Source organism: Meles meles, chromosome 6, assembly GCF_922984935.1.
Source record: "Meles meles chromosome 6, mMelMel3.1 paternal haplotype, whole genome shotgun sequence".
Lineage (NCBI taxonomy): Eukaryota > Metazoa > Chordata > Mammalia > Carnivora > Mustelidae > Meles > Meles meles.
Genome location: NC_060071.1, coordinates 36,495,773 through 36,523,103, shown reverse-complemented (window position 1 = coordinate 36,523,103; position 27,331 = coordinate 36,495,773). Strand labels below are relative to the sequence as shown.

The 27,331-nt window shown below is 41.3% G+C and overlaps 1 protein-coding gene across 5 annotated transcripts; it reads right to left on the bottom strand.

The window, feature by feature from the left end:
- KIF23 (kinesin family member 23) lies at positions 1 to 27,331 on the bottom strand. Of its 5 annotated transcripts, XM_046009638.1 has the most exons (24): positions 27,160 to 27,331; positions 25,577 to 25,646; positions 24,335 to 24,463; positions 20,185 to 20,290; positions 19,446 to 19,582; positions 19,030 to 19,139; positions 18,472 to 18,642; positions 17,144 to 17,185; positions 16,318 to 16,430; positions 16,043 to 16,164; positions 14,686 to 14,788; positions 10,296 to 10,375; positions 10,091 to 10,210; positions 9,736 to 9,862; positions 9,229 to 9,387; positions 8,160 to 8,317; positions 7,314 to 7,487; positions 6,824 to 7,003; positions 6,225 to 6,536; positions 3,235 to 3,465; positions 2,313 to 2,395; positions 2,044 to 2,122; positions 1,337 to 1,407; positions 1 to 585 (listed from the first exon to the last, which is right to left on the bottom strand). In XM_046009638.1, the coding sequence occupies exons 1-24, from the start codon at positions 27,168 to 27,170 to the stop codon at positions 570 to 572; spliced, it is 2,904 nt and encodes a 967-aa protein (XP_045865594.1). In that variant the 5' UTR covers positions 27,171 to 27,331; the 3' UTR covers positions 1 to 569. The 5 variants fall into 5 exon arrangements, with proteins under 5 accessions (XP_045865594.1, XP_045865596.1, XP_045865599.1 ...); XM_046009640.1 differs by lacking the exon at positions 3,235 to 3,465; XM_046009643.1 differs by lacking the exon at positions 6,225 to 6,536.

Sequence of the window (27,331 nt, the reverse complement as noted above, 5' to 3'; positions counted from 1 at the left end):
TTTGTATTTCTTAGTGTTTATTTCAGTTCTTTTTGCATATCTAAAGGTCAGAAAGCAGAAATATACATACAAAATTCAGAACAAGTTCCTAAAATGGCTTTAGTATTGCCAGTTACTGACATCCTTGTTTTGAAAGTTTGAATTGTCAAATATGTCTAAAGTGCATTCTTGCAAGCTAATCTGTAGCAGCATTTGTTTTGTTTATAAAAACTGAAGATGTATTCAGACAAGAGCAGGAAAAGTCACAAAAAAAGTGTGATTTACATACATTTTTCCTTAATCACCCAGGACAAAACACTTGTGTGAATTAGTTATTAAGTATACAAGAAATATACAAAACAATAGCATTATAAAAAAGTTCATATGGCAGGGCATAGAATAGAAACAGTGTGCTGAAGCCTAGTTATCTTTGGGACCACGGGGGAGTCTCTGATCTGCGCCAGTGTATGATGTATCTGAGGTCTGTGATACTCAACAATGCTGCGAAGTGACTTCGAAGACTCCTGGCATGGCTTTGGAGAAATCACCAACACAAATGAAAATGCTCTTTCGTTACTGAGACTGTCAGGTCATGGTTTCTTGCGCCTAAAATGTGAAAACCAGCATTCAGTATTGACTTTTGCAATCAGTGACACATTCATAGCAATTGGATCTCCTAGAAAAGGCTTTACCAGAACTCAGGTTTTATCATGGGAAAGTTCAATCCTGAGAACGTAATGGTTATAAAAAATGTGTATCCATTATTAAATTTAAAAAGCAGTATCCCTGCCTGCCTCCTACTGCAAAGACTTTGCAACTTGCCAATATATGTGTTAAAAATGGACACAAAGACTTGTATAGGTAAACATTTGACGGTGCGTTTTAATATGGAAAAAGAATTGACCAGACTCTTGGGTACGTGCTTAATAGAAGGAAAAATGAGATTCCTTCCCCTACCATAAATTCCACCATTCCGTTTTATTTTAGTGAACATTTACCACTATAACGAGACCAAAAGGCAAGTTTGGAGAAATGAATTACACGAAGAGCTGTCTTCCCTGACTAAAGCCTTCGGCCTCCCTCCTTACAGGTGATCTCAGTCCGCCTCTGAGAGCTGTAGGAGCACTAGCCAAGTATGAATAAGCATGAGCAATCTTCCTTTACCTCCGGTTACTGCTCTTACCAAGCCTTCTGACATTCTCAGCCCCGCTGCTGAAGTCTGCTAGGGGGCCCAGCTGTTCCGAGGGGTAAACAAAAACCACGTATGTCCTCTTAAAAGTGGATAGTAGGGAGACGGGGTGATAGTGGAAATACTGGAGGAAGGAGCATACACCAGGCCCGGTTAGTCAGGACTCACTTGGGCTGTGCATGATGCTGATATCCAGGTCCCAGCTGAGATCCTGCTCTCATCTCCACAGCCACAGAACACTGGTAAGAAAATTACAGAAGAGACAAAGATCAGCTCCTCTCTCTACAGTCTGTAAATATAGTTGTGCTCAGATGGGTTCAACCACAGTAGACTCCCACATTGCTTTCCAGTGCAGCACAGACACCTACGTTAAAATACCAGATATGTGCAATTTGACACAGGCCACAAAGATGGTGAGCTGGAAGGGTCTCTAGAGATCATGCAGGTTAATTTCCTTGAGAAGGTTAGTGGCCAGGACCAGAGTTTGGCTTCCTAATACCACCTACCCTTCCCGCACTGGTTCTTTCTAGAAGAGCCTCCCTTTAGGAGTAACAGTAACAGTTCCACAGGGAACTTGTGCTTCTGTGAAGATCCCCACCAGTCTGATGTGAATTGTTCTACAGTGATGCCCTCTGACTTGATTCTCGGGCCCTGTCCCTCTACACTGAAACCAGGGACCTTGAACCAGAGAGTTCCTGTATGAGCAGACCTAAACAAACAAGAGAACCGTGGCAGGTTTGCAGAGAACAGGCCTACAGGCTGCACTGGCAATGTGAGATCTGCTTCCAAGAGCAGGAAAAGCTGGAGCCAGGAGGGTTAAAATAGGTTGCCCCTAACTTTTATGAAGCAGACAGATACTTAATTTTTACCCCTACCCTTGTTTCTACATCAGTCCACTCAGACTCTGTACCATCTGGTGGGGCAGGTGCTGCTGTGGAAGATCTTCGTTTTCGACTGTGGAAAAAGGGGAAACACGATGCAACAATTATTTTTGCATCTAAGAATAGGAAAAGTACTAGAAATAGGACATCACTCCATTCCTTCAGTTAATTAACACTACATCTTATAGGATATTGTGTTCTGCAAGCAGCAGCAGCTAAGAAATCTGCAGCCCTGTGAAGAGATGCTTCTGATGATCACTCACCCAGTTGGTGATTCTTGTTTTAAAGTTTCGATATCCGTAAATTGAACAGATTGTCCACCGCCTCTTGTTTTATAAACATCACCCTGAAGCAGACAGGAAAGGTCAGCATTATACTTTGATATAACTGAATGATACACATGTATTTCAAGCTGAACTTCAGATTCTCCATGAAACAGTAAAGAAAGTCCTATTCACAAGTGCTTCAGAAATTCTCTCCAGTTCACAGTCCAGTGCAACATAATCAGTAACATTCTTAAATTGCAAAAAAATAGATAATCCTTTTCGTTCAATCTATAATTTAAAAACAACACCAAGGATCAAGAACTCTACCAGAAATTTCTAAATGTTCTAAGACATTATACTTTCCTCTGGATATACCACCCCGCTCACTTTACAGTCTTATTTGTAACTCTGGTTATAATTAAGAAGCATCCTCTAAATTTTTTCTCATTGGCTTTTACTTCCATGATTATTCACTGACTCTCTGATCAAAGGATAAGTTTTCTAGAGGCTAGGGAAGGGAAAGAGATCGGGGTAGCTCAGTAATAAGAAATGTTGACAGGTCACATTTTAACGTGGGCTTTTATCGGGAACTGACAAATGGTAAATCTTTCTTTGGGTTTACTTCTAAAGTAGTGGTTGAAACTAGCTCTACAAGGACGTAATAGATCTGGAGTTCCTCGAACAGAATCCCAGGACCTGAGCCTCGTTCACTAGAGAGCAGCTGATTTAGTCCGAGTTCAGCAGATTTACAGCCTCAGCAGTTCCTTTAGTTTTCTGACGAACAAACAAAAAGGTTGTATCAATACCCATTTATCTTTGTTGACACTGCCTGTGTGTCATCAGAGGAACAGAAGAGTAAGTGGTTTTTTGCAAAGTTGACTTTCTGTATGTTTTTTGTCCTGTGTCAATTTGTCTTTACCTTGATTAGTTTAGTTTCAATCTCCCCATCGGAGGCTAGTTCCTGGTGGGTCAGCATGTACTTCTCACACTTAGCTAGTGCCTTTTCATTTGCAACAGATACTGTGATGGCATGAGGGACATGTGGCTGCATGACTGTCTCAGTTTGCACGTTAGAGGCAGGCTTATGATCTACCCATCTGTCTCCTGCAGAGCGAGATCGTCTGTGGCGGAGACGAATTGGTGGTGCGTTCTGATCAGGTTGAAAGAGGAATCAAGAAACAAGCATAACCCAGAATTAATTTAAGGGTATTAATAGAAGTGCAGCAGGTTTGGCTACATTAGTTGATGACAGTATCAAAACAAATGCACAAACCTTTTCAAAAGCTAAATATGTTATTCAGATAATTTAAATATTCTCTTTGTATTTAACCACACAACCAACAAACATCTTTTAATACCGCTTGTCTAGTATACATTCTACCAGGGAGCCCCCCTTTCAACAAAACAATGTACGAAAAAGTTCTGGCTATGCTGCAAGCTTTCCCATGTAGGTGGTATTCAAGACAATTCATTCTACATTCTCTATCAAAACCATTATTTGTGCCTCCTATTGTAAGGTAACCTGTTAAGTCCACAGCTATGTTAAAAACTTCAAATGAGGCCAATAAAAGCTCTAAACTTGCCACAGGCCTCTAAACAAAAGAGAAAACACTCCGTATGCAAAGACAATACATAAGTAAAAATTAATGGACTTTATGGTACAAAATGCTAAAGAACATAAGGTATAATAAGAAACCTAGGTATAAAATGATTAAGAGACTATAAATGAAGTACTTCTGACTACTTTGAGATCTTAAAATCTCAAGTAGAACTTCTTGACAAGTTCAAACACAATAATAGCTAAAACATACCAACTATTTTTTTCTCCAATATTTCATAAAGATTCCAAGAACCAAACTAAAAATATAGTATCAAATCAGTCTTGTATCAATCATACAGTTAAAAACTAGTTGCTTCCAGTCAACTATCATATAAATCTGGGAAAGTTAAATTTAGCACGTTCAGTCTAAGAAAAAGCATTTCACATACAGGACATAGTTCCAAAGACAACTCATTGGTTCAGAGGTCTCCTGTTTGTGTAACTGAAAGCAAATTCAACAGTCTGTCACATGCCAAATCCTTCCAACCTGGTCACGGACGAAGATCCTAACTTTAGGATGTCTGTCTGGAGAACTGAAGCATTTCCCCTATGTAATCACAAGCAACAGCTGCTGGTGCTAAGTCATTGCTACTATAGAACCTGGGCGATAAAGTTGGCCACGAAAGATGCCCACACCGCCAGCAACCCAGGAAATTCTCCCTTCTTAAAAAGTGACCTGATGTTGAACAAGAAAGTCAGGCTCTCATGACCTACCATTTAGCAAAGGTGATAGTTTTCCTGAACACATTTAGCAATAAATACATTATGAAACTGGCTTCAGAAAGATAATTGTTACAATCTGCTATCATTTACGGACTCAGATATTTTCATCTTCTTCACTGAAGTATAAATTCAGCCCACCTGACATAATTTTTGGCCAAAAACCTAGATAAATAGATACTAGCCTAAACTTTGCTGCACTTCTAAAGAGATTTGATTTCAAGTGAGAAGTTGGATGGCTAGTAAATCCTTTTAAATATCTGAAAGCCGAATTAGTTAACCAAGCATAAGCAAGCCTTGAATAGTGTTCACTCTCTAAACTTTCATGAAAAATAAAGGGGATGTATTAGAGTTGATCAGAAAGGCCAAGTCACCATAATTTGCTCCCTAAAAAGGTTTCAAGCAAAACTTGCAAAGTAAAGAACGTAGGCTTTAGAATCATCTGTTGTCTTGGTAAATACCTTGCAGTTCATCACTGTCCCTTAATAAGCAGAAGTACAGGCCATCTAAATGACACTTATCTGTACCCTAGATTATACAAGAAAACTAAAGCAAAATACTATTAATTTGTTAAAAGACAAATTCTAAAAAAGCTATAGTAAGATTTTACTAAATATAAATCCACATTAACTTGGTCCATTTATTCATAGTCAAAGGAAAAACTTTACCTTAATTCTTAAGAAACATTTAAACACAAATTTCTTTAAACACCCTTGACTGAGGCCAAGCCCTTATAAATTGAGGTAAAGCTCTCGAGATTAAAAGCAATTTACTGGACATGCAAACCTTCAGTAGTTATAAAACAACAGGCCTGGAGTATTGCAAAACAGTCAATGTCATGAAAATCAAAAAAAGTTTGTGGCAGGGGGACTATTTTATATTAAGAGAGATTGAAGACACAGAATAACCATATGCAGGGCATTCACTTTGTTAGAATCATAGATTAAAAATAGAGGCTATTAATGTTAACTTTTTTAGGTCTGATAAAAACTTTATACAGGACACTGTCCTTAGTAGGATTAAAAGTCACAAAGTGTAGGGACTTCTTTCAGAAGTTCAAGGAAAAAATGACATATCTATATAAATGACAAGTGGTAAGTCTAGGTAAGGGGGAAGAATACCATTCTTTCAACTTTTGAGTTTGAAACTATTCAAAAGTTTGAGAGAACAATTTAAATAAAAAGTTCAGAAGCAGCAAAAAAAAAAAAAAAAAAACTGAGGAAGGAAAACAAAAAAATGGAAAATGTGCTCTGAGACACAGTTCACTGATTTTGTCGCTGCCCACCAGCTTATGTAAATGAAAAGCCCCGATTACTCTGGGGCACGCCCCATTGACCTGTGTTCACTGGCGATCCCAATGTGGTCAGGTGTTAACGGCTTTTTCAGATGAAGAGCTAGGCCTCAATCTCAGGGTGATTGTCAAAGTAAATAACAGAAAAATTAGCCCTTGTTTTTATTTAGAGCTCGCCCATCTTTCCATTGAACTTTCTGAATGAATCAAGTCACAAACAGCTGCCCCCCCCTGCCCCCCCCCAGCAAACCCGCGATTCGCTACGGCCACCAGGCTTTAGGAGAACACCGGCACTAACCCTGCAGCAGTTGTCCTCTTCTAGCTCTACCTCATTTCTGAATGTGGGAACCACCTCCCTGCCTTCCGTCCAGTACATCCCTCGCCTTCTGTCTGACACGACACAAGTTTTACTTTGTCCTGGCTCCTGCTGCCTACGCCTTGCAATAGAGGTGACATGGACAGGTGTGTTGTACGGAGGAATTTTCTGCTCCCATTCCGAAATACAGGAAGCTACAGAAATGCTGCTGCAAGAATTAGAGCGCCTATGTAGCTGTGGCTGGCTCAGGAGCTGCTGGCCGGTGGGAAGCTGAGCAATATAGTTACTAGAAAGCTAAAAAAATGGAAGAGAAATTAATGAGCAAGACTGAAACACCGAGAGAAAAAATTCACTGCTTTTCTATCATTTTAGCCTATGTTAGAATCATTTTTACTGCGTTACTCCATGTTTTATTCTGAATTTGCAGTAAATTTGTGTTTATGCTAAACTTAGAAATATTTACATAGAGAAGTTAGAGAAATATAGTAACATAAAACAACAAATGGAGCATCCTAGAAAGTTACCTAATTTGAACACATTTTTCTCTAGTGCAAGTGACTACCCCACCACGAAAAACTTACAGGAACTGGTGACGGAGAGACGGCTCTTTGGGTGACTTTTTCCCGGTCCCGCTCACGGGAGGGTCTCTCTGGCTTTTCGGCTTTGGGTTCAGTAACAATAGCCTTCAGTTGTTTCAGTTTCTCATCTTTGACCCAGAGTTTATTTTGCATCTCGAGCTGCTTGGCTGCCACCCGGCGCTCCTAGGTTATTAGCAAGAGGGACACACGTCTCATTTAGTCACACCAAAGGAGCATCCCGGACCACCCAGCCGCCTCATTTCCTAAGAAAGGCGGCCCTCCCAGAGTCCAGCACACCTGGTCGTGCCGGCTCACTGGTCAGCAGTTTTAAGGGCAGAGGAAGGAGACAGCATGGACTGAACAGTGGCTCCTGCTGCCACTGCCGCCACTGCCACTGCCACTGAAACCCTAAGCCTGGGAACATGGATTCGGAACACCTCGGGTGGAAGTCCGCCACCGTCCTGAAGGTAAGCACCACGGGAGCGACACTCACGCATTCTTTCTCCCACTTCATGGTTGTTTCTGTCACCATGCCTTGTAGCCTGGCTTCCAGTCTGCGCTTGTCAGAAAACTGCCGCTGAAGTTTCTGGTTCTGAGTCTCGAGTTCCTGTTGCAAAGTACGCTTGTCTTCCTCATAGATCGTAGTTGTCTTCTCCAGAATCTCAATCTGGGAAGGCAGACCACTCTGTTCAGGATCCGGCTTGTGAGCACCGCACGCAGCTGTGAACTGACTGCTTTGGCGGTTTGCTCACGCAGGCATAGTTGTGGAAAGAAAAATTACGGAGAAAGCAGTTCCCTCTACAACGTTATCTGAATTCCTACCTCCGTGCCTAGAAGTGATAACTTCTAAACAAGGGCCTCACAGAAAAAGACAAAAGCTTTAATTGACTTCATGAGAAAATGATTTTCCCCTAAAATTCACCCTGAATTTTTAAGCTGTTTTCAGAAGAGAGAACACTGTATTGGTTGCAATAAGCTTCCTAGAAGGAATGGGTACCCTTTAAAGGATCTAGAGAGAACAAACCTATTGTCTTAAGTCAAAAAGCAAGCATTAACCAGAGCTAGACTCATGAAAGCCCTCTAGAAACTCACTTGTTTAGCCCAAGAACATTCTCTCCAATGGCTAAAGTCTGACTCAGAAAATTAAAGAGTACATTACCCCTCTAAATCTCTTCGCTCACATCCCCTCTCTTCTGGGGTGAGGTGCAGATTAGTAGGGAGCCGGGTGCTGCCTCTCCCCCAGTAAGCAGTGGTGAAAGGCCAGGAGGGCAAACAGCTAGGTCAGAGAGCAGTGCTAACCAGCCAGCACACACATCCACTAAATCATGCCAAAACAAACCTTATACTCTAAAGTTTTGTTTTTCTTCTCCAGTCGTTCTATTTCCAATTTCTGTCCTGAGATCACCTTTTCTTTTTCATTTAGTTTTCCTTGAATGTAGTTTTCTTTATTTACAACAGCACCATCGAACTCTTGCAACAAGGCTTTAAACGTCATAGCTGAAATGAAAGCATGCAGACCACATTTACTCCAATTCCAAAATAACCAGTGAAATCAACTTTTATTAACCAGTATGTAGCTATTCAGCTATTCAATCGTGACAGCCTGGAGCAGAAAACAAGTCAAGAAGGAAATCAAGAATTTGGTTTCTAAATCTATGAGAGATATTCCTAGAAAAACTAGTTTTGACTGAAAAACACAGAATCTTTCATTCTGTACTACAGCATTCCCTTGTCAGCCCTTATTTACAGGTAAGTAATTTGGTTCACAACAACTGCAAAAACAGAAACAACAGTAGATTTAGGATCCTTGCAACACCAGCGAGTCATGTGACTTAGTTTTTCTGAGCACATTTCTTCCTTTCAAAACAGGGATACAGATTCTACTTACCTCACACCTTTCCTCTAAAGATCCAAATGAATTGATGATGATAAAAATAGTAGATCTACTCACTGAGCATTTGTAAGTACCAGGCTCTTCACTGTTCTACATGATTCTCACATATTATCTCATTGCCCCAACACCCTCTGAGGTAAGAACAGTTAAAATCCTCATTTTGCAGATAAGGAGACCAAGAAATGGAAGAGGAAGTCATTTGCCCAAAGACATTATTAAGATGTAATATTTATGAAGTGCCTTGCAAGTCACTAGTAGAAACTAAAAGCAACATAGCTCTTATTCCTTTGTATCTATTTCTGTAGATTTAAAAAAAGGGAGAGAATACACACCTACCTGTTTCTTCTGTTTCACGAGCTGTGGGAAAGTTCCTGGTCAGTCTAATTTAACAGTGAGTGCCTTGAGCACTACAAAGTGCAGAAACAGATGACCCTTAAGATCTGCCCCACCAAAGAACCCAAATTTGTTAAAATTTCTGGAGTTGAAATGATCGCAGACCGTTTTTGGCCCTTACATTGTTTGTGAAACTCATCGATCATCATCTGCCGTAGGTGATGTCGCTTCTCTAATGCCTCAATCAGCCTGGGAAGAGTCTGCTCATCGTTGATATCCAAAAGTTCACAGGACGGCAGAGGTGGAAAACTCTGTAAAACCACTTCTGTAACCAGTGGTTCTGTGTTGAATTATAAAAAATTATAAAAAACAAGAAGTTACACAGGAGAGAAAGCTCATTTAAACAAGTTGAACACCTATGATTAGGACCCCCCAGTCCAATGTGCTTTCTTGAGCTGTCACAATCATACTTCCTTAAATATGAGTTATAAAAAAGAAAAACTGGGGAAAACAAGTTATAGTATGTAACAAAAGAAAACTCATTTATACTTTGGTTCTTTTTTTTTTCCCTCTTTTCTTTGCACTTGGTTCTTTAGAGGAAGGGAAGTAGTTCTCTACTGTGAAATCAGCCTTAAGGAGAGAGAGGCTGACAGACATCAGCGTGCACATGATGTGACGCACATCGTACCATCTCCAACTGGACCTCCCCGAGCCTGGTTTCTGTATCTCCTTCCAGGCGTCAAACCACATATTGCCTTGTCCACTGGTCTTGCCACTTCAACTTCTTGGGTCACTTCTGCAAATCTCATGACTTGCTAAGATACAAAACACATAGGAGGGGGTTTTTGGTTTTATAAATCAGCACATTCAAGTCCTTCAGAAATTACTCAATGAAACAATAATAAATTAGTCATTAGTTCACTCCTATAACTAATGGTTCTGTATCACTTTTAAAAATATTTAAAATGTCATTCGTCACATCCAAATAGTTGTTTTCTCCATAGAAACACAGAGACTTTATAAGATAAATAGATCAAAATTACCAAACTCTCTTCATAATCTTCAGCCTTTGGATTCACACACACGATCATGCGTACTTTACCTTCCCCATCAAAGTAGTTCTTGAACAGATGGGTTAACTTTGAATCTCGGTATGGAACCATCTGTAAATACATTCAAACCCAAATATATAAGGCACAAGAATGCACACAAACAAAGCTCTGCAAATGATGACCAGCTGTCGCTTACTTTGTTAGTTCCGTACATTTGGTTCTCTCTCAGGACTTCCATACACGTTCTTAGCGTCATTAATGACTGATTAATGTTACCTGACAGGAAAATATAGACAGAAGACATCTGAAAACAATACAGTAGCTACAATGTGGTCGGTCTGCCTATAAAATCCCCACTTCATAGAAATACTATATGGAAATTACAACTAGTGGGTTTTAGTGGCCCGATCTAAAGGAGCTGTCCCCACATGGCCTGGCTGTATTTCAGGAGTATTTTAATGGCAGTGTTTCAAGAAGGGGTTAACACCATCCTTCAAGGATTCTATCAAAAGGACTGTCCGTTGGGCGCCTGGGTGGCTCATTGGGTTAAGCCTCTGCCTTCGGCTTAGGTCATGATCCCAGGGTCCTGGGATCGAGCCCCACATTGGGCTCTCTACTCAGCAGGGAGCCTGCTTCCTGCTCTCTCTCTCTCCGCCTGCCTCTCTGCCTACTTGTGATCTCTGTCTGTCAAATAAATAAATAAATAAATCTTTAACAAAAAACAAAACAACAACAACAAAAAAAAAAGGACTGTCCGTGAAGTGCAACATTATAAACTTCATGGCCCATAAAGTTTCTTCCAAATCTTAAATTCTGTTAAAGAGTATATTAAATGCATGTGTTTAATATCCTATTAAAATATTATATCAAAAGTGTTCAGGCTTCATCAGCACTGAAGTCCCACCCCACCCCTGCCCCAGGTACCCAGAGGGGCTCCTGTCTCCAACAGTCATGTGTGTTAGGCCCCAACTAACTCTGTCCCCTCCACATCCAAACAAGGATTTCAGTTTTTGGTTTTGTTGTTTTTTTGTTTTTAAGATTTTAGTATATCTAAGTAATCTCTACACCCAATGTGGGGCTCAAACTCACAACCCTGAGGTCAAGAGTCACATGCTCTGCTGAGCCAGCCAGGTGCCCCCAAATAAGGATTACTAAGGTGACACAGCTATTCTGACCACTCCTGTTTGGATCTCTGAGCCAAGACAGGTCTGACAGATTCATCAAGCCTCCAGTGAGGCAGGAGAGCTCACTTGCAGAGACCCCCAAATACATCAGCTAACTCCCACTGTGTTCTCATCCTTGGTCACCTCTCAAAACACAGAGCTCATCTGTGCCTCCATAATGTCCCATGATTCAGGATTCTTCCTTGACCCGAACTCCCAATGTCCTTTCTGCTTCCACTGTGCTCTATGGAGCCCAAATTCCTGTTACCAGACATCCTCACACTCGCACAGAGAGCTCTACCCATCTCTCTCTAATTACCATGATTTCTTAACCTGAGATCCATATTGTCCATGGGTACATTTCAGAAAGTCTGTATACTTGGATGGGAAATCAATTATACCTTTAGTTTTTCCAGACTTCTGAAATAGCATGTCCTTTCAATTATGAATGTAGGCCAAAACGTACTATTAGGGGTATCTGTGATTTTTGTCAGTACAAATCATAGGTAATTTTATAGCACCTTACAGTTTATTGCTCATCAAGATATTTATGCTCATCACTACTTTGAAATTACATAGTTATTAGACTTACTGATACATCTTTAATTAAGGCATTAATAAAGAAGCATGTAAATTATTATAATGAAAAATGCCTTAAGAATACTTTTAGTGGGGGGCGCCCAAGTGGTTCAGTCAGCCATCAGACTGATTAATTTATTTTAGAGAGAGCCCAGGATGGGTGAGGGGCAAAGGGAGAGGGAGAGACTCTCAAGCAGACTCCCTGCTGAGTATGGAACCTAATGTGGAACCTAACGTGGGGCTCGATCTCAGGACCAGGAGATCATGACCTGAGCTGAAACGAAGAGTCAGCACTCAACCAGCTGAGCCACCCAGGTACTCCAGGCATCCACCTCTTGATAGCAGCTCAGGTCTTATCTCAGGGTTGTGAGTTCAAGCCCTGCCTTGGGCTCCATGCTGGGTCTGAAGTTTATTTTAAAAAGGAAGGGATGGGTTGCAACTGGGTGGCTCATTCAGTTAAGCATCTGCCTTCAGCTCAGGTCATGATCTCTGGGTCCTAGGATCAAGCCTCACTTCAGGCTCCCTGCTCAGTGGAAGTCTGCTTCCACTTTTCCCTCTGCCCCTCCCTCTGCTCATGCTTTCTCCCTCAAATAAATAAATAAAAACTTCTAAAAACACATTTCCATCTAATCAGTTTCCTCTGTATCCCTACATATTTTATGTCATTCACTCAGGGATATTCAGTGAAGTGTCCAGGGCTTTACCCTGCAGTCGAGGTGCAAAGCCCCGCAGGCTTATCCTCTGTCAGGATAGTGCTTCCCCCTGCAGCCCAAGCAAAAGTTGCTTGTTTACTGAAGCCTGACATTTATAAGGATGGTGAGCAGAGGAGACCAACATTCCCCTAGTCCCTAGCTGCTGCCCTTCCACATTCCCCACCTCGCCTGCTCGTCATTCTGGTGTCTGTGAGGACTGCTCTAACATGCTGCCAGAGGACTCCCGCTCCCTCAACTCCAGTCTGTCTTCATCATGGGAGCCGCACAGCTATGCCCACACCCCGAACCTTTATCACTCAGAACTGCACCTCTAGAATCCTGTGCCCCAGCCATGGTCTCCTCTTCTACCCAGGCTCATGCCCTCGTTTTTATCTCAGCTGTTGCCCATCTATATCAACACTGCTAGTCCTTTCTGGTTTTCTCCCAAAGCATCAGAACCCTCAAGTTTCTACTTTCTTCCACTGAGATAAACCCTCTTCCCATCAAGGAGAATCCTTCCTCTTGTGATCTGGAGCCCAGATTCTCTATCTTAAACACACATATATAGTGTGGAGGTTTGTCATCTCACATGGCTACCACCTTCTTTCTCCTTCCCAGACTCTTTCAATCAATCACCTCAAGCATATGTTCCTCAAGGCTCTGCCTCAGCCTGTTCCCATGTGTCTTCCATGAGTAATCTCATCTCCCCTGCTGCTTCCATAATATTGGCAAAACCTAAACCTATATGCCTCCAGTCAAATCTCTCTCCTTCCAAATGCGTGTATATCCAGTGACTAGGCAGTTCCCCTGGAATAAGATGAACACATCCAACACAGACTCTTCAACAGCCCACACCTGCACCGCATTTTTCCTCAGCCACGATCTTGGACCTGCCCTCCCCTCTTGCTTCCTTTCCACATGCAGGTGGACTTCCTAACCAGCTCTTCCTTTTCTCCCACCCTTGCCTCCAGGGCACACGATTGCTCCTCTGAACTACTGCAAAAGGCTCCCAGCTGCTTTTCCTATCTCTAGACCTGCCTTAGTACATTAATTCTCTATATGGAAAACATTCTTTCTGAAAGACTAATTCTTCATTTCCTTTCAAGGGAGGCTGCATAACAGTAGAAAGACAAAAGCGTTGAAAACCCAGCCAACCTGGGTTTAAAATCAGGATCGAGTCTTGGGAAGATTGTGTAACCTCTCCCAATCCATTTCCTCATCTGAAAATGGGGATGACACAATCCTGAAAGGTCAGAATCAAGAAATCAAGCCTATGTATAGTAAAACTGTGATACACACTAGTTCTTTAATAATTGGCAACCACCATTATTCCTTTAGGGCAAAAATTCAGACTTTTTAATATGATAGACAAGAGACCTCATGGCTTTGCCTTGCCACCTCAGCTGTCACGGGTCACCAACCCATACCCACCCACTTCAGTGACTTTGACCCTGCCATATTCTCTCAGTTTACAAGTGGCTGCCTCCTCTGTCAAGTACGACTTTAACCCTGTCTTCCATATAGCTAACTCAACTGAAGTGTCAACTACATGAATTTCCCCCTAAACTTTCCCTCACATGCACCCCCAGACTAAATGAATGTTCAAATACTGGCACACAGTACGTACTCCATACATGCTATTAGGTAAACCGTAACATGAACGGCTACACTAATGAAAGATTTAAAAAAAACAAACAAAAAAACAAACACAGATTTCCTTCCAATTTGCTTTTGTGTTCAAAGATTTTTCCCACTTCCAAAGTCAATTTTCACCAGTATGAATGTTAGAATACCTGTTAAATCACTTAATTTTAAGGATCTGGTGCTTTACTGGCAATAGATACAGTATGAATATAACTTGCTCTATATTTATTTTAATCACTTACCCTCATTCTTCAAGCAGCCAGTGTATTATAACATATAGAATATACATATTCTATATGTTATATATGATATGTTATATATAACATATTTAACACACGGATACCAAAACAACATTACTAAAGAAACAGCAATGACCACTAAACTTAGCCTCCAAATTATCAAAATTGAAGACAATTATGCTTAAACCACCTATCAATAAGCAGATGACAGACTGGCATTACAAGTTTTTGGAAGTTGTAGCAATAAACCAGTACTATGCTGTGCTCACCAGCTTCACGTAATCTGTTCCCTTCTGCTTTTGTCCGATTCGTTCTTTCACTTCCAGCAAGATCGACCAGGGACAACTGGCTTATAGTGATTTGTTCCTTTTCCTGAAGAAAAGATCGTAATTCCAGTAACATGAGGTATAACTGGTTTACAGTGTTCTTCAAATATATTCCAATCAACAAATTATTAAGTCTTATAAATATCGCATTTGCACAGTACAAAACAGTAGGGCTAAAGGATACAGGTTTTGGTGGAAGAGTCTGCTAAGAGCATAAACTCTGTATACTCATGGCAGTCTCAATGACTTGCCCATTGTCTGGTCTTCCACATTATATTCTAAGCCCCATGAAAGCAAGGACCAATGTTCTCATCTCTAGCAACCTGCACAGCGCCTCAGCGCAGGATCTCAATCCGTGTCTGCTAAGTAGTGACTCTAGAACAGGCCTATCCTAAATTTTTCTATAACCGATACTTAACAATTTTATGACTGAAAAATTTCATAATATTCTAATTGTATAAAAAATGAAAAGAGGTACATAACTGATTTGTAATATTAGATGTGTTCAAAGGACAGCAAGTGTATGTGGAGGCCTGACTTACAAGCGTTTTCTAGCTAGTATGTGTACCTACTCTATGTAAGTCAGGCAGTGGCCTAAGAATTCTACATGCATTGCCTGCTTTAATCCTCACAGAGGATTATCAAGATTTAGTAACAGGTCAGACAGCTAGCAAATTAATACGACTCAGAATTCGAATCCTGGTGGTCTCCAGTATGCTGCCATACCATCTCCTCATGCCATGCAGAAACCTTCATGATGAGGTTCAAATTGAATTATACTTTAATAGCTCAAAGTTATTAAATGATTCCTATTCAGGCTCAAATGCTTTTGATGTAAGCCTTGTACTGTGACAGGCCCAGCAGTAAAGGATGATCAGCTGATGGGAGGCCTGCTGGCCTATCAGCCAAGAGAAGAACAATTTAGAATTGTCATCTCCTAAACTGTATCTACCCTGGAAAGTTAACCGCTGACATTTTAAAACCATTAACTGAATTCCCACGTACAAAATGACTCTTCAGAGATAAAATAATGACTCATACATACTCATTTTATCTCCTCTATTAAAAGAGATTTATAAAGATTTGTAAACCTTTTTCACAGCACAATTCCACATTCTCAGATTCAACAGCCAGCTTCCCAAAACTATACTCTTTAATGGAACAATTTTTAAATGTCGTCACCCACATTTAATAATTCTAGAATAGTCTTCACTCCAGTCAAACTTCCCTGATTTAACTCTAGTTCTAAAAACTAAGGGTTCAGTTAAAACAAGAAAAACTCCACACAGTACAAGTTTACCTGTAAGACGTTGTCTCCATCCGCATCCAGGGGAGCCTGAACTAATTTAATGTTGAACACGCTATGGGAACGGCTGGACTCACGATTCAAATGTGTGTTAGCAATACGTCTCTTTTTCTGGCCTGTGATGACAGAGACATCATTGATCAAACCTGAACTCAGTCATTACAGTATACATGCTTTCTACTAAATAGTACTGCCATCAAATTATAGTAGCAATGCTTGGGATTTTATGTATTATTTCAGATTTTCCTAACTTTAGCTTGGTTTCTAACCTCTCCAGAAAACTTCAAAAGCCTCCTCGGTAGATTTCACTTCTACTTCTGTACATCCTGCAACATACATGTTATGGTTCTTATCTTCACGAAGCAATTTAGACTGTGGCGGCCTGTGAGAAAGAAAAAGACATCAGTCTCCTAAATAATGAGATCCTAATATCTCAGCTTAAGACTAGGACTAAACCGCCACGCCACAGACATCGAATCTTACAATGGGAATAGGCCTAGGCAAGAGCTCCAAAAAACCCCAGGAAACTTGGGTAGCATAAGGGTACACAGTCAGGATTAGTTACATAACAGGGTCACAGGAACCTACGTTGTTCTAGAGGCTTTGCTCTAATTTGTTCTAATAAAGCACACAAAACACTTACCAAACAAGTAGAGAACAAAACAGTATTATATATAGCAACATCACATGCACAGGTTAAGCAACAAAATCTAGCATTTCCCTAATTTTAAAAATTCAACAGAGAGCTGGTTCTCACATCAGAGTCCGCAAAAGACAAATTCAGAAAGAGTTTGGTATATACCAGGAGTGGCAATCTTTTCAAAGTGGCTGGTCAAGTGTTGATCTGCACAGTAGGATAAGGATGGAAAGGGTGCCGCCTGTTCAGCCTGTCTTGTGAACAGTGGGGGTGGAAATGTGTGCCAGCCACCATCACTCAGTACAGGGCAGATTCCCCAAGCAGCAGGGAGGGGCTCAGAGGTAGCAGCCCGCCCAGTGCCAACGAAAAACCACCTACATGCAAACATGCCACAGATGCCAACAGCTAGTATAACTGCACCCTTTCTCCTTAAGAAAAGAGTCAACGTCATCACATACACAAAATCTGTGTTCCTCATGGGCGTGCTGCAACTGTTCCACCTACCAAAGGAATAAGGTGAAAGTTACTGTTTCTACAGCAGCCAGGCTCAGTCCACAGTAGTGACAGTCACAATGAGTCAGTGCTTAAAAACCCTCTACTTGTAGTATTTCTTCATCATACTTAAAAAGACTTTAAAAAAAAAAAAAATGGTTAAAAACCACCCTAACCAATTAAATCTGAATTCGATACCAAATACGCACCCCGTGAGTTCATTCAAGGAGTTACCAGAAAGGTTACAAGGCATGCAAGGCACATTTATCAGTCTTCCTTTTGTAAAACTAAAACCAAGATAGACTTCTTTGAAAAAAATCTCTTTTAGAACAAATCAAACAGAAACGTGGCACATGCGCAAAAAAGTGAAATGGATTGGTAGCAACAAATGACATCACAAAAGTTGAGGAAAATGGGTACACAGAACAGATACTCTAAAACAAATGGGAAAGGAAGTAATCTACGAATTGCTTAATGTAATTAAACCTGTTCTCAATCTAATGGTTTTCTAAATATCTAGCTGTTTCTCCAATAATATTCAGTTAATCTTCATATTATTTATGTTCTGAGAGGCCCTAACAAAGACAGCGTTGAAGATAAGCATTTAGCTTAAGACCAAACCATCAACTCAAGAACAAGATACTAATATGACATGAGACTCCGGAGTCCGTTCTGGCACAAACACGGATTGTGAGGCCAAGCTGTTCTTCAGTCTGAGCTGGCCAAGACCCAAGGAAATCTAAGGAGTTGTCTTTTAACTCTGGTGGAATGATGTTACAGATGTCACTTCACATTAATCAATGATGAAAGATCTGTATCAGTTGTAGACAATAGCTTTGGGCTCCGCTCTGTAGAGATCACCAACCGCAGATGGTTAACGTGGCTACAGACTCCCAACAGGAAGTGTTAGGTTCTTGAAAAGTAACCCCAGGGAACCCACGTGCATAGGACAATTCCTTACACAATTACAGTGTTTCTCAAAATACAGCCCCAAGGCCAAGAGTTCTCAAAAGTAATGTCTAAGATGAGGATTCAGGACTCCCTTCTCCTTAGATGCCTTAACCCACTGGTTCCCTAATACAGCTGTATATCTGGTTAAGAATAAAACTATGCATCGAACACCAACCGCATGATATATTATGCACATTAATATGTGCATGAAATATATGCACATTATTTCATTGGGAAAACAAAAACATTATCACCATTTATCACTGAGAAAACTAAGGCTCCCTGAGGTAAAGTGGCTTCCCCAAGGTTAAGCAGCTAACATGGGACTCTCTTCGCTACTTACTTAGGCTTTATGGGATCAAACGGCACCTCTTCCAATAGATCGTAAATGTAATTATTATATATTTCAATATAAGAGACAAATACACCATAGACACTATCTTCATCAACCTCTTCTGCTTTGCAGAATTCTTGTACATTTATCATATCTGCAAACTCTGGGTCTACTTGTCGTCTGAAAAAAGAAAAAAGCCAAAAAGTCTGTTCTTACAGAGTCAGCATCAGAAGTAAATGATCCCAAGGGGAAACTAAAGATTTATGTTAAATGACCTGTCACTGCAAGCAATCTATTCATACTCATGGTCAGCCAACAGTACCTGCCGTGTCCTCCCTCTCCCACCCAAAGTGACGCCTTCTCTAAATAGGATTTCAAGGACTGTGTGCTCAAAACCAAACAGAACAACTGAGCAAATAAACTTAATGAAGAATATTCCTCAACTTTGATCTCACTACAGTCAACTGTCAGACCAACTCCCCTTCATGTTAGTCATTCCCTGTGCCTGAGAAAGCCACCAGACAGGGTTCCCCTTAGGCCAGTGTCATATTGAATGTAACTACTTACTTGCTAGAGGGAGTCTTTGGATTGGGCATGGCTTCTCTTTTCTGCCGTTCTAACAAGGCATCAACCTCACACTGTATATCCATGCTATTCCTGTCATTAGATTTAAAAACCTGAAGTGGGGGTAAAAATCAGGCCATGATTTTTTAAGAATTTAACTTAAATAGTTTTTTTAACATATTTAAGACATAAGAAACATTTTTATTACTTTTAAGACATATTGAAGACATACTGAAGACATAAGAATATTTATGACGTAAGACATATTTAAGACATAAGAAACATTTACTACTTCAGGTTTCAAAATGTGTCCAGTGCATTGGTTTTCCTTTAACACTACTGTATCCACAGGCCTCTTGGTCCCTATGCCCTCAAGTGAAATAGTCTCAACTCAAAAAAAAAAAAAAAAATACACTTACATATCGTTTAGCTTGAAATGACCCTATACTGTTAAAGATCATGTCCAAACAACGAGGAAGCAGACCTCCTTCCCCTGGAGAACCAGTCATCGTGTGAGTTTTTCCACTTCCTGTCACACCATATGTGAAAAGGAGACCTACAATGTAGCAAGTCACATGGAGTTACATGTTGAAAGTCACACTGGGTTATATCTTAAAAGTCCTCCACTTTTAATATTTCTTCATTGTATTACGAAACAAAATTAACCATCTCAAAAAGCAGTCTCTAGGGGTGCTTGGGTGGCTCAGTTGATAAAGCTTCCGAGTTTTGATCTCAGCTCAGGTCTTAATCTCAGGGTGGTGAGTTCAAGCCCCTCGTTGGGTTCCACACCCAGGGTCGAGCCTACTTAAATAAAAATAAAAATCTTTTTTTATTTATTTGACAGAGATCACAAGTAGGCAGAGAGGCAGGCAGAGAGAGAGAGAGAGAGAGAAGGAAGCAGGCTCCCTGCTGAGCAGAGAGCCTGATATGGGGCTCGATCCCAGGACCCTGAGATCATGACCAGAGCGGAAGGCAGAGGCTTAACCCACTGAGCCACCCAGGCGCCCCCAAAATAAAATATTTTAAAAAGCAGGTTTTATACCAACCTGACAGATTAAATCGAATTCAAGGCCAAACATAACCAAATATATAAGTATCAAAAAACTTTATTCAGAGGGGGACAAAAAGCAAATGTAACAAAAGCTCCATTAATCATACCATTTTTGCCATGAATGAGGTCCTCTACCAAGGGATTAGCCACAACATCAAAGAGCTCCTTCTGGGTGGTATGAATGCCAAATACTTGTTTAAATGAATACTGAGTCTGTGAAGAAGGAAAAAACAAAAAGCATATGAATGGAATTTCACTCTAAGCTAGAAATACATCTGTTTAAATGTATTCAGATGTTTCTTAGTGAACATTTAAGATGTAGACAACCCCCCCAAAAAAATAAGTCTTTAAACTTGGAACCCTTAAAATCATGACATAACTCAACTTGAAGTCCACTAATGCTTCAAAGACCAAGGATGATTTTGGACAACAAAGATCAAAATCATCGTGACTCAGTCAGACTTGTGAAAATCATCAAGCATTACTCCATACACTAATTTACCACTTGCTCTTTTAAAAGGCCATAGCAGCATAAAATCAAGTGATTTGATGTACGTCTTAAAATCAGAAATGAACTGTAAATATAATCTCATCTGAGTTTTTCTATGAAATAAATTTTAATTGTGACCTTTAAAAAAATCAGTACTTCAATTATCAAATTTCTATCAATATATTATTACTATAACACTATATTATCAAAAATATTACCAAACTCCTACTTGGAAAATTTGATTGGGGACTGAGGTATATATAAATATATTTTCATGTAAACTAAATTGTCCCATTTGTCCAGAGGCCAGAGTTCTATTATTTCTGTTTTTGTTATTTTTTTAGTTTTTCTGTATTGCAGACATTGCAATTATTTCTGTAACTTTCCTGAATTTCAGTTTTGGTTTTGTTTTTTTTTTAAAGATTTTATTTATTTACTTGACAGAAAGAGGTCACAAGTAGGCAGAGAGGCAGGCAGAGAGAGAGAGAGGGAAGCAGGCCCCCTGCTGAGCAGAGAGCCCGATGCGGGACTCGATCCCAGGACCCTGAGATCATGACCTGAGCCGAAGGCAGCGGCTTAACCCACTGAGCCACCCAGGCGCCCCTGAATTTCAGTTTTTATTTCACGAGTGTCAGTACTAAGTGGTTATGTGAGCATTCACTAGAATTTATTATGGATTATAGACTTTGTCAAGCAGTACCCTCTTTCCTGTTTTATACCCTTGTCCTTAAATTCGACCTGTACGGATATCACTATCATGACCCTTATGTTTTTAAAATTAGCAGTTTAGTCCCCCCAAAAGGGGACATGTATAGATTAGTACTCAAACATACACAATACAACATGTGCCAAGCACTGCCTTAGCCTGGCAGTTAATCATTTCATGCTTACCTTTGATTAAATACTATTAATTATTATGCTTATTTTATAATTTGTTAAAGATCACACACTACTTTAGCTAGGCTAACTCTTACTTCATGGAAGGTTTTACCCCAACCCTGTAAAACAGCTATAGAGTTCACAAGAAGAATAAAGAATCTTAGAGCGGAAAGGATACATATAAAATAGTGCTGACAGATCAGTCAGATGATAAAGTTCTTGTGAACAAATCCCTCCTTACCAGTAAAGAAAACCAAGGCCCAGAGGAGGACTTGCCCAATTCTCCAGTGCTGACTGGTATCCCAGCCATTTCCAGGCCAGCAGTGCCTTCTGTGACAAGGCAGTGAGAACTGCTAATCCCCACCAAGCTTTCTGTCTACTTATACACAGGAGATTAATCTAATAGAGAAATGAAGTTCTTCACAGTAAGGCAGTTCACAATTATTTGACATCTTTGAAGGCCCACTCCTCCATGAAGCCTTCCCAGACTATGCATTCATGCTTCATCCATATTCACTGAAAGGGGAACAGGACAGATAAGGTGCATACCCCCCTGAAGCTTACATTATAGCAGGGGAAAGAGACAATAAACAAATCTCTTGATATGCTAAGTGCTATCAAGGAAGCATAGAAAGGGCAGACCCGCACAGAAGCAGGGAAGGGTGCCACTTCTGATAAGGTAGTCTGGACACTCTCTCTGAGGAGGTAAAATTTAAGCTGCAATCCACAGATGCAGAGCCATCTGTGCTAAGAGCCAGGAGAAAGAGAAGTCCATGCCAGGAGAACCGCCCTGAAGCAGGATCCAGGCTTATCTAAGGAACTCAAAGGACTGGATGGCTAGCAGTAGATGACTGTGGACAAATAGACAAATTAAGCAGGATTCTGCCCGTTTAAAGACTTTATGCCTTGAAAATTTTTAACAGGAAAAGGGTCAGATCAGATTTACACTTAAAAGATCTCTCTGGGGTGACTGGGTGGCTCAGTGGGTTAAAGCCTCTACCTTTGGTAGGTTAAAGCCTCTACCTTCGGCTCAGGTCATGATCCCAGGGTCCTGGGATTGAGCCCCGAATCCAGCTCTCTGCTCCTTGGAGAACCTGCTTCCTCCTCTCTCTCTCTCTGCCTGCCTCTCTGCCTACTTGAGATCTCTGTCTGTCAAATAAATGAATAAAATCTTAAAAGATCTCTCTGGTGGCTCTGTAGAAAATGGACAGAAAGATTCAGAGCAGAAGTAAGCAGTCCAGTTAGATTTCAGGTATAGTCAGCAAACCAGTGCCCCTCTGAGAACTGTTTGTTTACTGTCTAGGAGGAGAAAATTAGAGAAATCTGGAGAAAATTTAGAAACTTGGGTAGCCATTTGACATGGCTGCCGCATCCCAGTATGACATCACTAGGCTCATCTCACTGAACAGGTTATCAAATCACTTCTCTGTGGCCTAATTCAGATGGCAAAGCTGCAGCACGAAATTATCGGTCATGATGCACTGAAAATTTTAAAAAGCTGTTCTTCACTACAGATCATTTGAGAATCACTAGTCTTGGTAATTAATAGCAAGGCTAAGATGGGCGGGGGCAGGAGAGATAGAAACAAAAGGACAGTTTCACACTGGAGCAGAATGGATAGAATGTACTAAATGGCACATAAGCAGGGACAAACGGTTCTACCATTTATTGAGAGAAGACAAGGGAGGAAACAATTTAGAGGGGGTAAAGAATCAAGAGTTCTTTTGGGCATGTAGAATTTGAGATGCCTATATGACATCCAGTGGATATTCAAGTTTAGAGGTGAGTAAAGGGTTAGGCTGAAGATAGAAAAAAAAAAAAAAACAGAATTATCGTATAACCAATATTTAATGCCATGGGAAAGTGTAGAAAAGAGAGCCCTGGGTATAGCCCACCCAGTACTGAGAAGTTGGAAAAGGAAGAGGAGCCCACAAAGGGTGGCCTGTGAGAGCCAAGAACATGAAGACTTGGACAGGGGACAGGAGAGGGCTTCAGGAAGGACAGTCCTGCTGAGAAACAGATTATGAGGACAAGAGATGTCCATCCAATCTGAGGAGTCCAGAGACCACTGGTAGGTTTCTGACAAGCTCGCAAGAGCAGGGTGCACAAGAGTGAAAGGCTGCGTGAAAGTAGACAACAGCCTGAATCACTGCTTCCTCCTGCATTCCCATAGTCCATCTCTCTCAGCACAGTGGTGTGTCTTCCTTCTGTGCCCCCAACTCAGCTGGAAAGGCAAGGATTGTACCTTACTCATTTTTTAAAAATCTCCATCTGCCCTGCAGCTTTCATGTAATGTTTGTTGAACTGAGCTGAACTCACTTTGCTCAAGATTTTACTAAAAATAACACTTCAGGGACACCTGGATGGCTCAGTGGGTTAAGCCTCTACCTTCAGCTCAGGTCATGATCCCAGAGTCCTGAGATTGAGGTCCCTGCTCAGCAGGGATCCTGCTTCCTCCTCTCTCTCTGCCTGTCTCTCTGCCTATTGTGATCTCCTCTCTGATAAATAAATAAAATCTTTAAATAAATAAATAAATAAAATTAAAACAACACTTAAAATACACAATGCCTATTGCTATTTTAATCTGCACATTAAATTGTATCTATGTGTATGTTTCTGTGTATATAGTCACCCAGCACAGTCATTCATTAAATAATCCCTAACCTAAAATAAATAATCTAGTTTAAGAAATTAACTCATAAAAGCAATCCTCTAAACCCAAGTATGCCAAACATAGGCCTAGTCACACTTTATATATGGCGGTTATAGGGAAGTAAACAAGTTTTTCAAAAAAGTGGAAACGTCAATTGTGTTATATGTAAAAAATGTTAAAGCCCTTCAGGAGAGAACATCTCAAGTAAAAACAGCTTGGTTCCGGTGGGAATTACCTCCTTATAGTCTCCATTTCGGTTGAGTCTGTAACCCTCAGGAGTATGAAGCTGAACAGTTGTGTTATTGATCACTTCTATGCAGCACTCTTGATCAGGAAGGCTCAATGGGCGCACCCTACAGTACACCTGAAATTACAGGAAGAAGCTTCCAGAACAAAGGTTGACTACTTTTCATTTAAACTTCCCATTCATTCATCTAACACTTGGTCTCTCAACATAAGAGATTTATATGATCTTAGTGCTATGAAAACCAAAACTTGCTACCAGAAAGTGTGAGATGTAAACAGATATAACAGTTACAAGAGACTTTAAATACGCATACAATTAAAACAAATTTGGATAACAAAGCATCAAATCACACAGCTTCTCTTCATTATTATACTGGCACGACTGAAAAAAGCCATATACAACCACTAATACAAAAATCTCTAAAATTAACAGCATCATACAATGAGAATTATTTGAAAAGCTGTTAGAATTCTTTGAAACTCGATGTCAAATAAAATTTGGCAGCTTAACACTTAATATACAAATAAATATAACATATACAATATACCAATAAGAATAATATACAAATATACAAATAAATAACAACATCCAAAACACGGCTTCTTAATCAGTGATAGGGTTAAGGAAAAACTCTTCAGCTGTATGTGCAAAGTATCTGATTCCCTCAACTTAGAACAAGAGACACATTCCAGTGCCAGTGGAGAGAGAGTAAAGTATCCCAGAGCAAACCAACCTTCTTTATTTGCCATCTGCCTCTACAAGCAAGTTCCCAAGCCTGAAACTCATGAAATACATGCAGTTATGATTAGTTACTGGACTGAATTAAACTGTTCTACACCACTGTCTTTATGAAGCGTGTCATCAGTTACTGTTTAACAGTCCTGAAGTTGGGAGAGGATGCTCATCCAAGCAGAAAGTTCCCTGCCTTCTGAGAAAGCAGGAAGAATTCTCCCTGACAGGTGAAGAATATTTTTCATTATCTAACTTTTCAGATTATAATTAGTTACAGGAGTTATACAGTTGACAACCAAAGACTTCATTTTACTGGACTAATGAATCCCACATAGAAACAAAATTTTAAAGCTGGAACCAGCCTTACCTATTTCACTAAATGTTCTCTGACTATGCTTCCACATCTCCATCACTTCCAAAGTAGACACAGAAGACAGAAAAGGACTGAAGAAAACACACGCACACACACACACACACACATTTAAAGGGAGACCTTACCCCAACTGGGTCTTTAAGACTTGTTTGGGATCCTTTCTTCAGTAGAAATTTCCTGGGTGTCTTAGTCCTCCTGGTCATAGGTTAAAAAACATTAAGTTCAAAATAACACACAAAAACCTCACCTATAATTCATACAGAGACAACTTTCCTAGGATTTATAAAGGTGTCCCCTAGCAGTTCTAAAACATTACACCCCAAATAACATAAGAATAAGCCGCATTAGAACAAAGTTTGCGGCACACAGTGCAAAAGTAAGCCAAGACTGGGTTCGGGAGATGGTTTCAGTACTAGATAATAGTTCTATATTTAAAATAGCTTGCATTTTTTCTGGAAGGACTATACAGAAAGTGAAGCACTATAAGTTTGAAAAATCTACAGATAATTGACCACCCTTATCTTGAAAGCACTTACATATGCGCACAAACACACACACTGCTCCAACAGCCATTACCAAGGCGACTGACAAGGATTAACTTCACCAAATGATAAAAAAGCAGGTGGGGAAAAATCCCGCTTGATTTTTTCATCAAGATCTGTCTACGCTTTTAAGGAACAATTGTTTATTGAGTTCTCCAAATTTATCATCCTTTGTCCCCAAGCAAAATTTAGTCTCCAACCTGCAATTTCTTGCTCTCTCGGAATCAAAAGAAAAAGGTAGTTTGACTTCACCAGTTTCACCACGGCATGCGGCTTTACTCCAGGGAAACCCCCCCACATTTATCTATAGTGCAGATAAACACTTAACAATAAAATTAAGTGTAATTATTGGCATGGACTTAAGATTATTAAAACATTTTCGCAACACGGCCCAAAATGAAACAAGCAAATTAGTGTTTTCAGTATAAAATATCATGGTGGGTTTCCTTAAGCTAATTTTTTTTTATTTTTTTTAAGATAAAAGATTTTGACTTTGGCCCCTTCAGAAAACCAGTTGCCTTTGGCAAAGTATTGCTTTACGCAGGAACCGTCCGGACCCAGTGCAGCGCCGACGCCGGATCTGGGGCGGGAATGCGGGCTTGGGCGCTCGGTGCGGGCCGGGACTGTCAGCCGGCCCGGACCCTCGCCCCAGTACCCGATCTCCGCCTCCAGGCCGCGGGGCCGGGCTCAGAAGAGCACCCCGTGCTTGCGGGGGGCCAGGGCCCTCCAGGGGCAGAGGCCGCCCGGCGCCCGCAGCACCAGAGCACAGCCCACTCCCTCCCGCACTACCCGCGGCATAATGCGACCTGGAAACGCCGGTGGCGGGGCGGGAAAGGGCCACTTCGTTAAGGGCTGGCGGCGGCGGCGTCGGAGCCAGGCGGGTGGAACCCGGGCTGACGGCAGCCCACCAGGCCCAAGGCTCCCCGTTCCCCACGACGTGGGCCGACCCCTTCTGCTCTCTGGAGGCCCGGGGCGGGACGCCGGACTCCGGCGTGAGGGGACGTGGGGACGCGGAGGGAGGGCACAACGCGGACCTGTCCCCGCCAGCCGGGCTCCCCTCAGCGGCCCACGCCGGGGCTGCCTCTTTGGGGGCCGCGGCCCGGACAGCACGGGACTCAGTGCAGACCGAGAAGACGCCGGCCCCCGCCCCGCGGCCCGGTACTCACGCTGGCTTCATGGCAGCGGGCTCCGTGCTGCCGGGACGCGCGCGCGGGGCGCCGGGCTTGATCCGGCGGGCTGGTGAGGGCGGCAGGCGGCGGGCCGCAGGGACGCGCCGCGGGAAGCGGGACTCGGCGACTGAGGCGCGGCGCTCCGGAAAGCCGGCAAACTTCGCGGAGA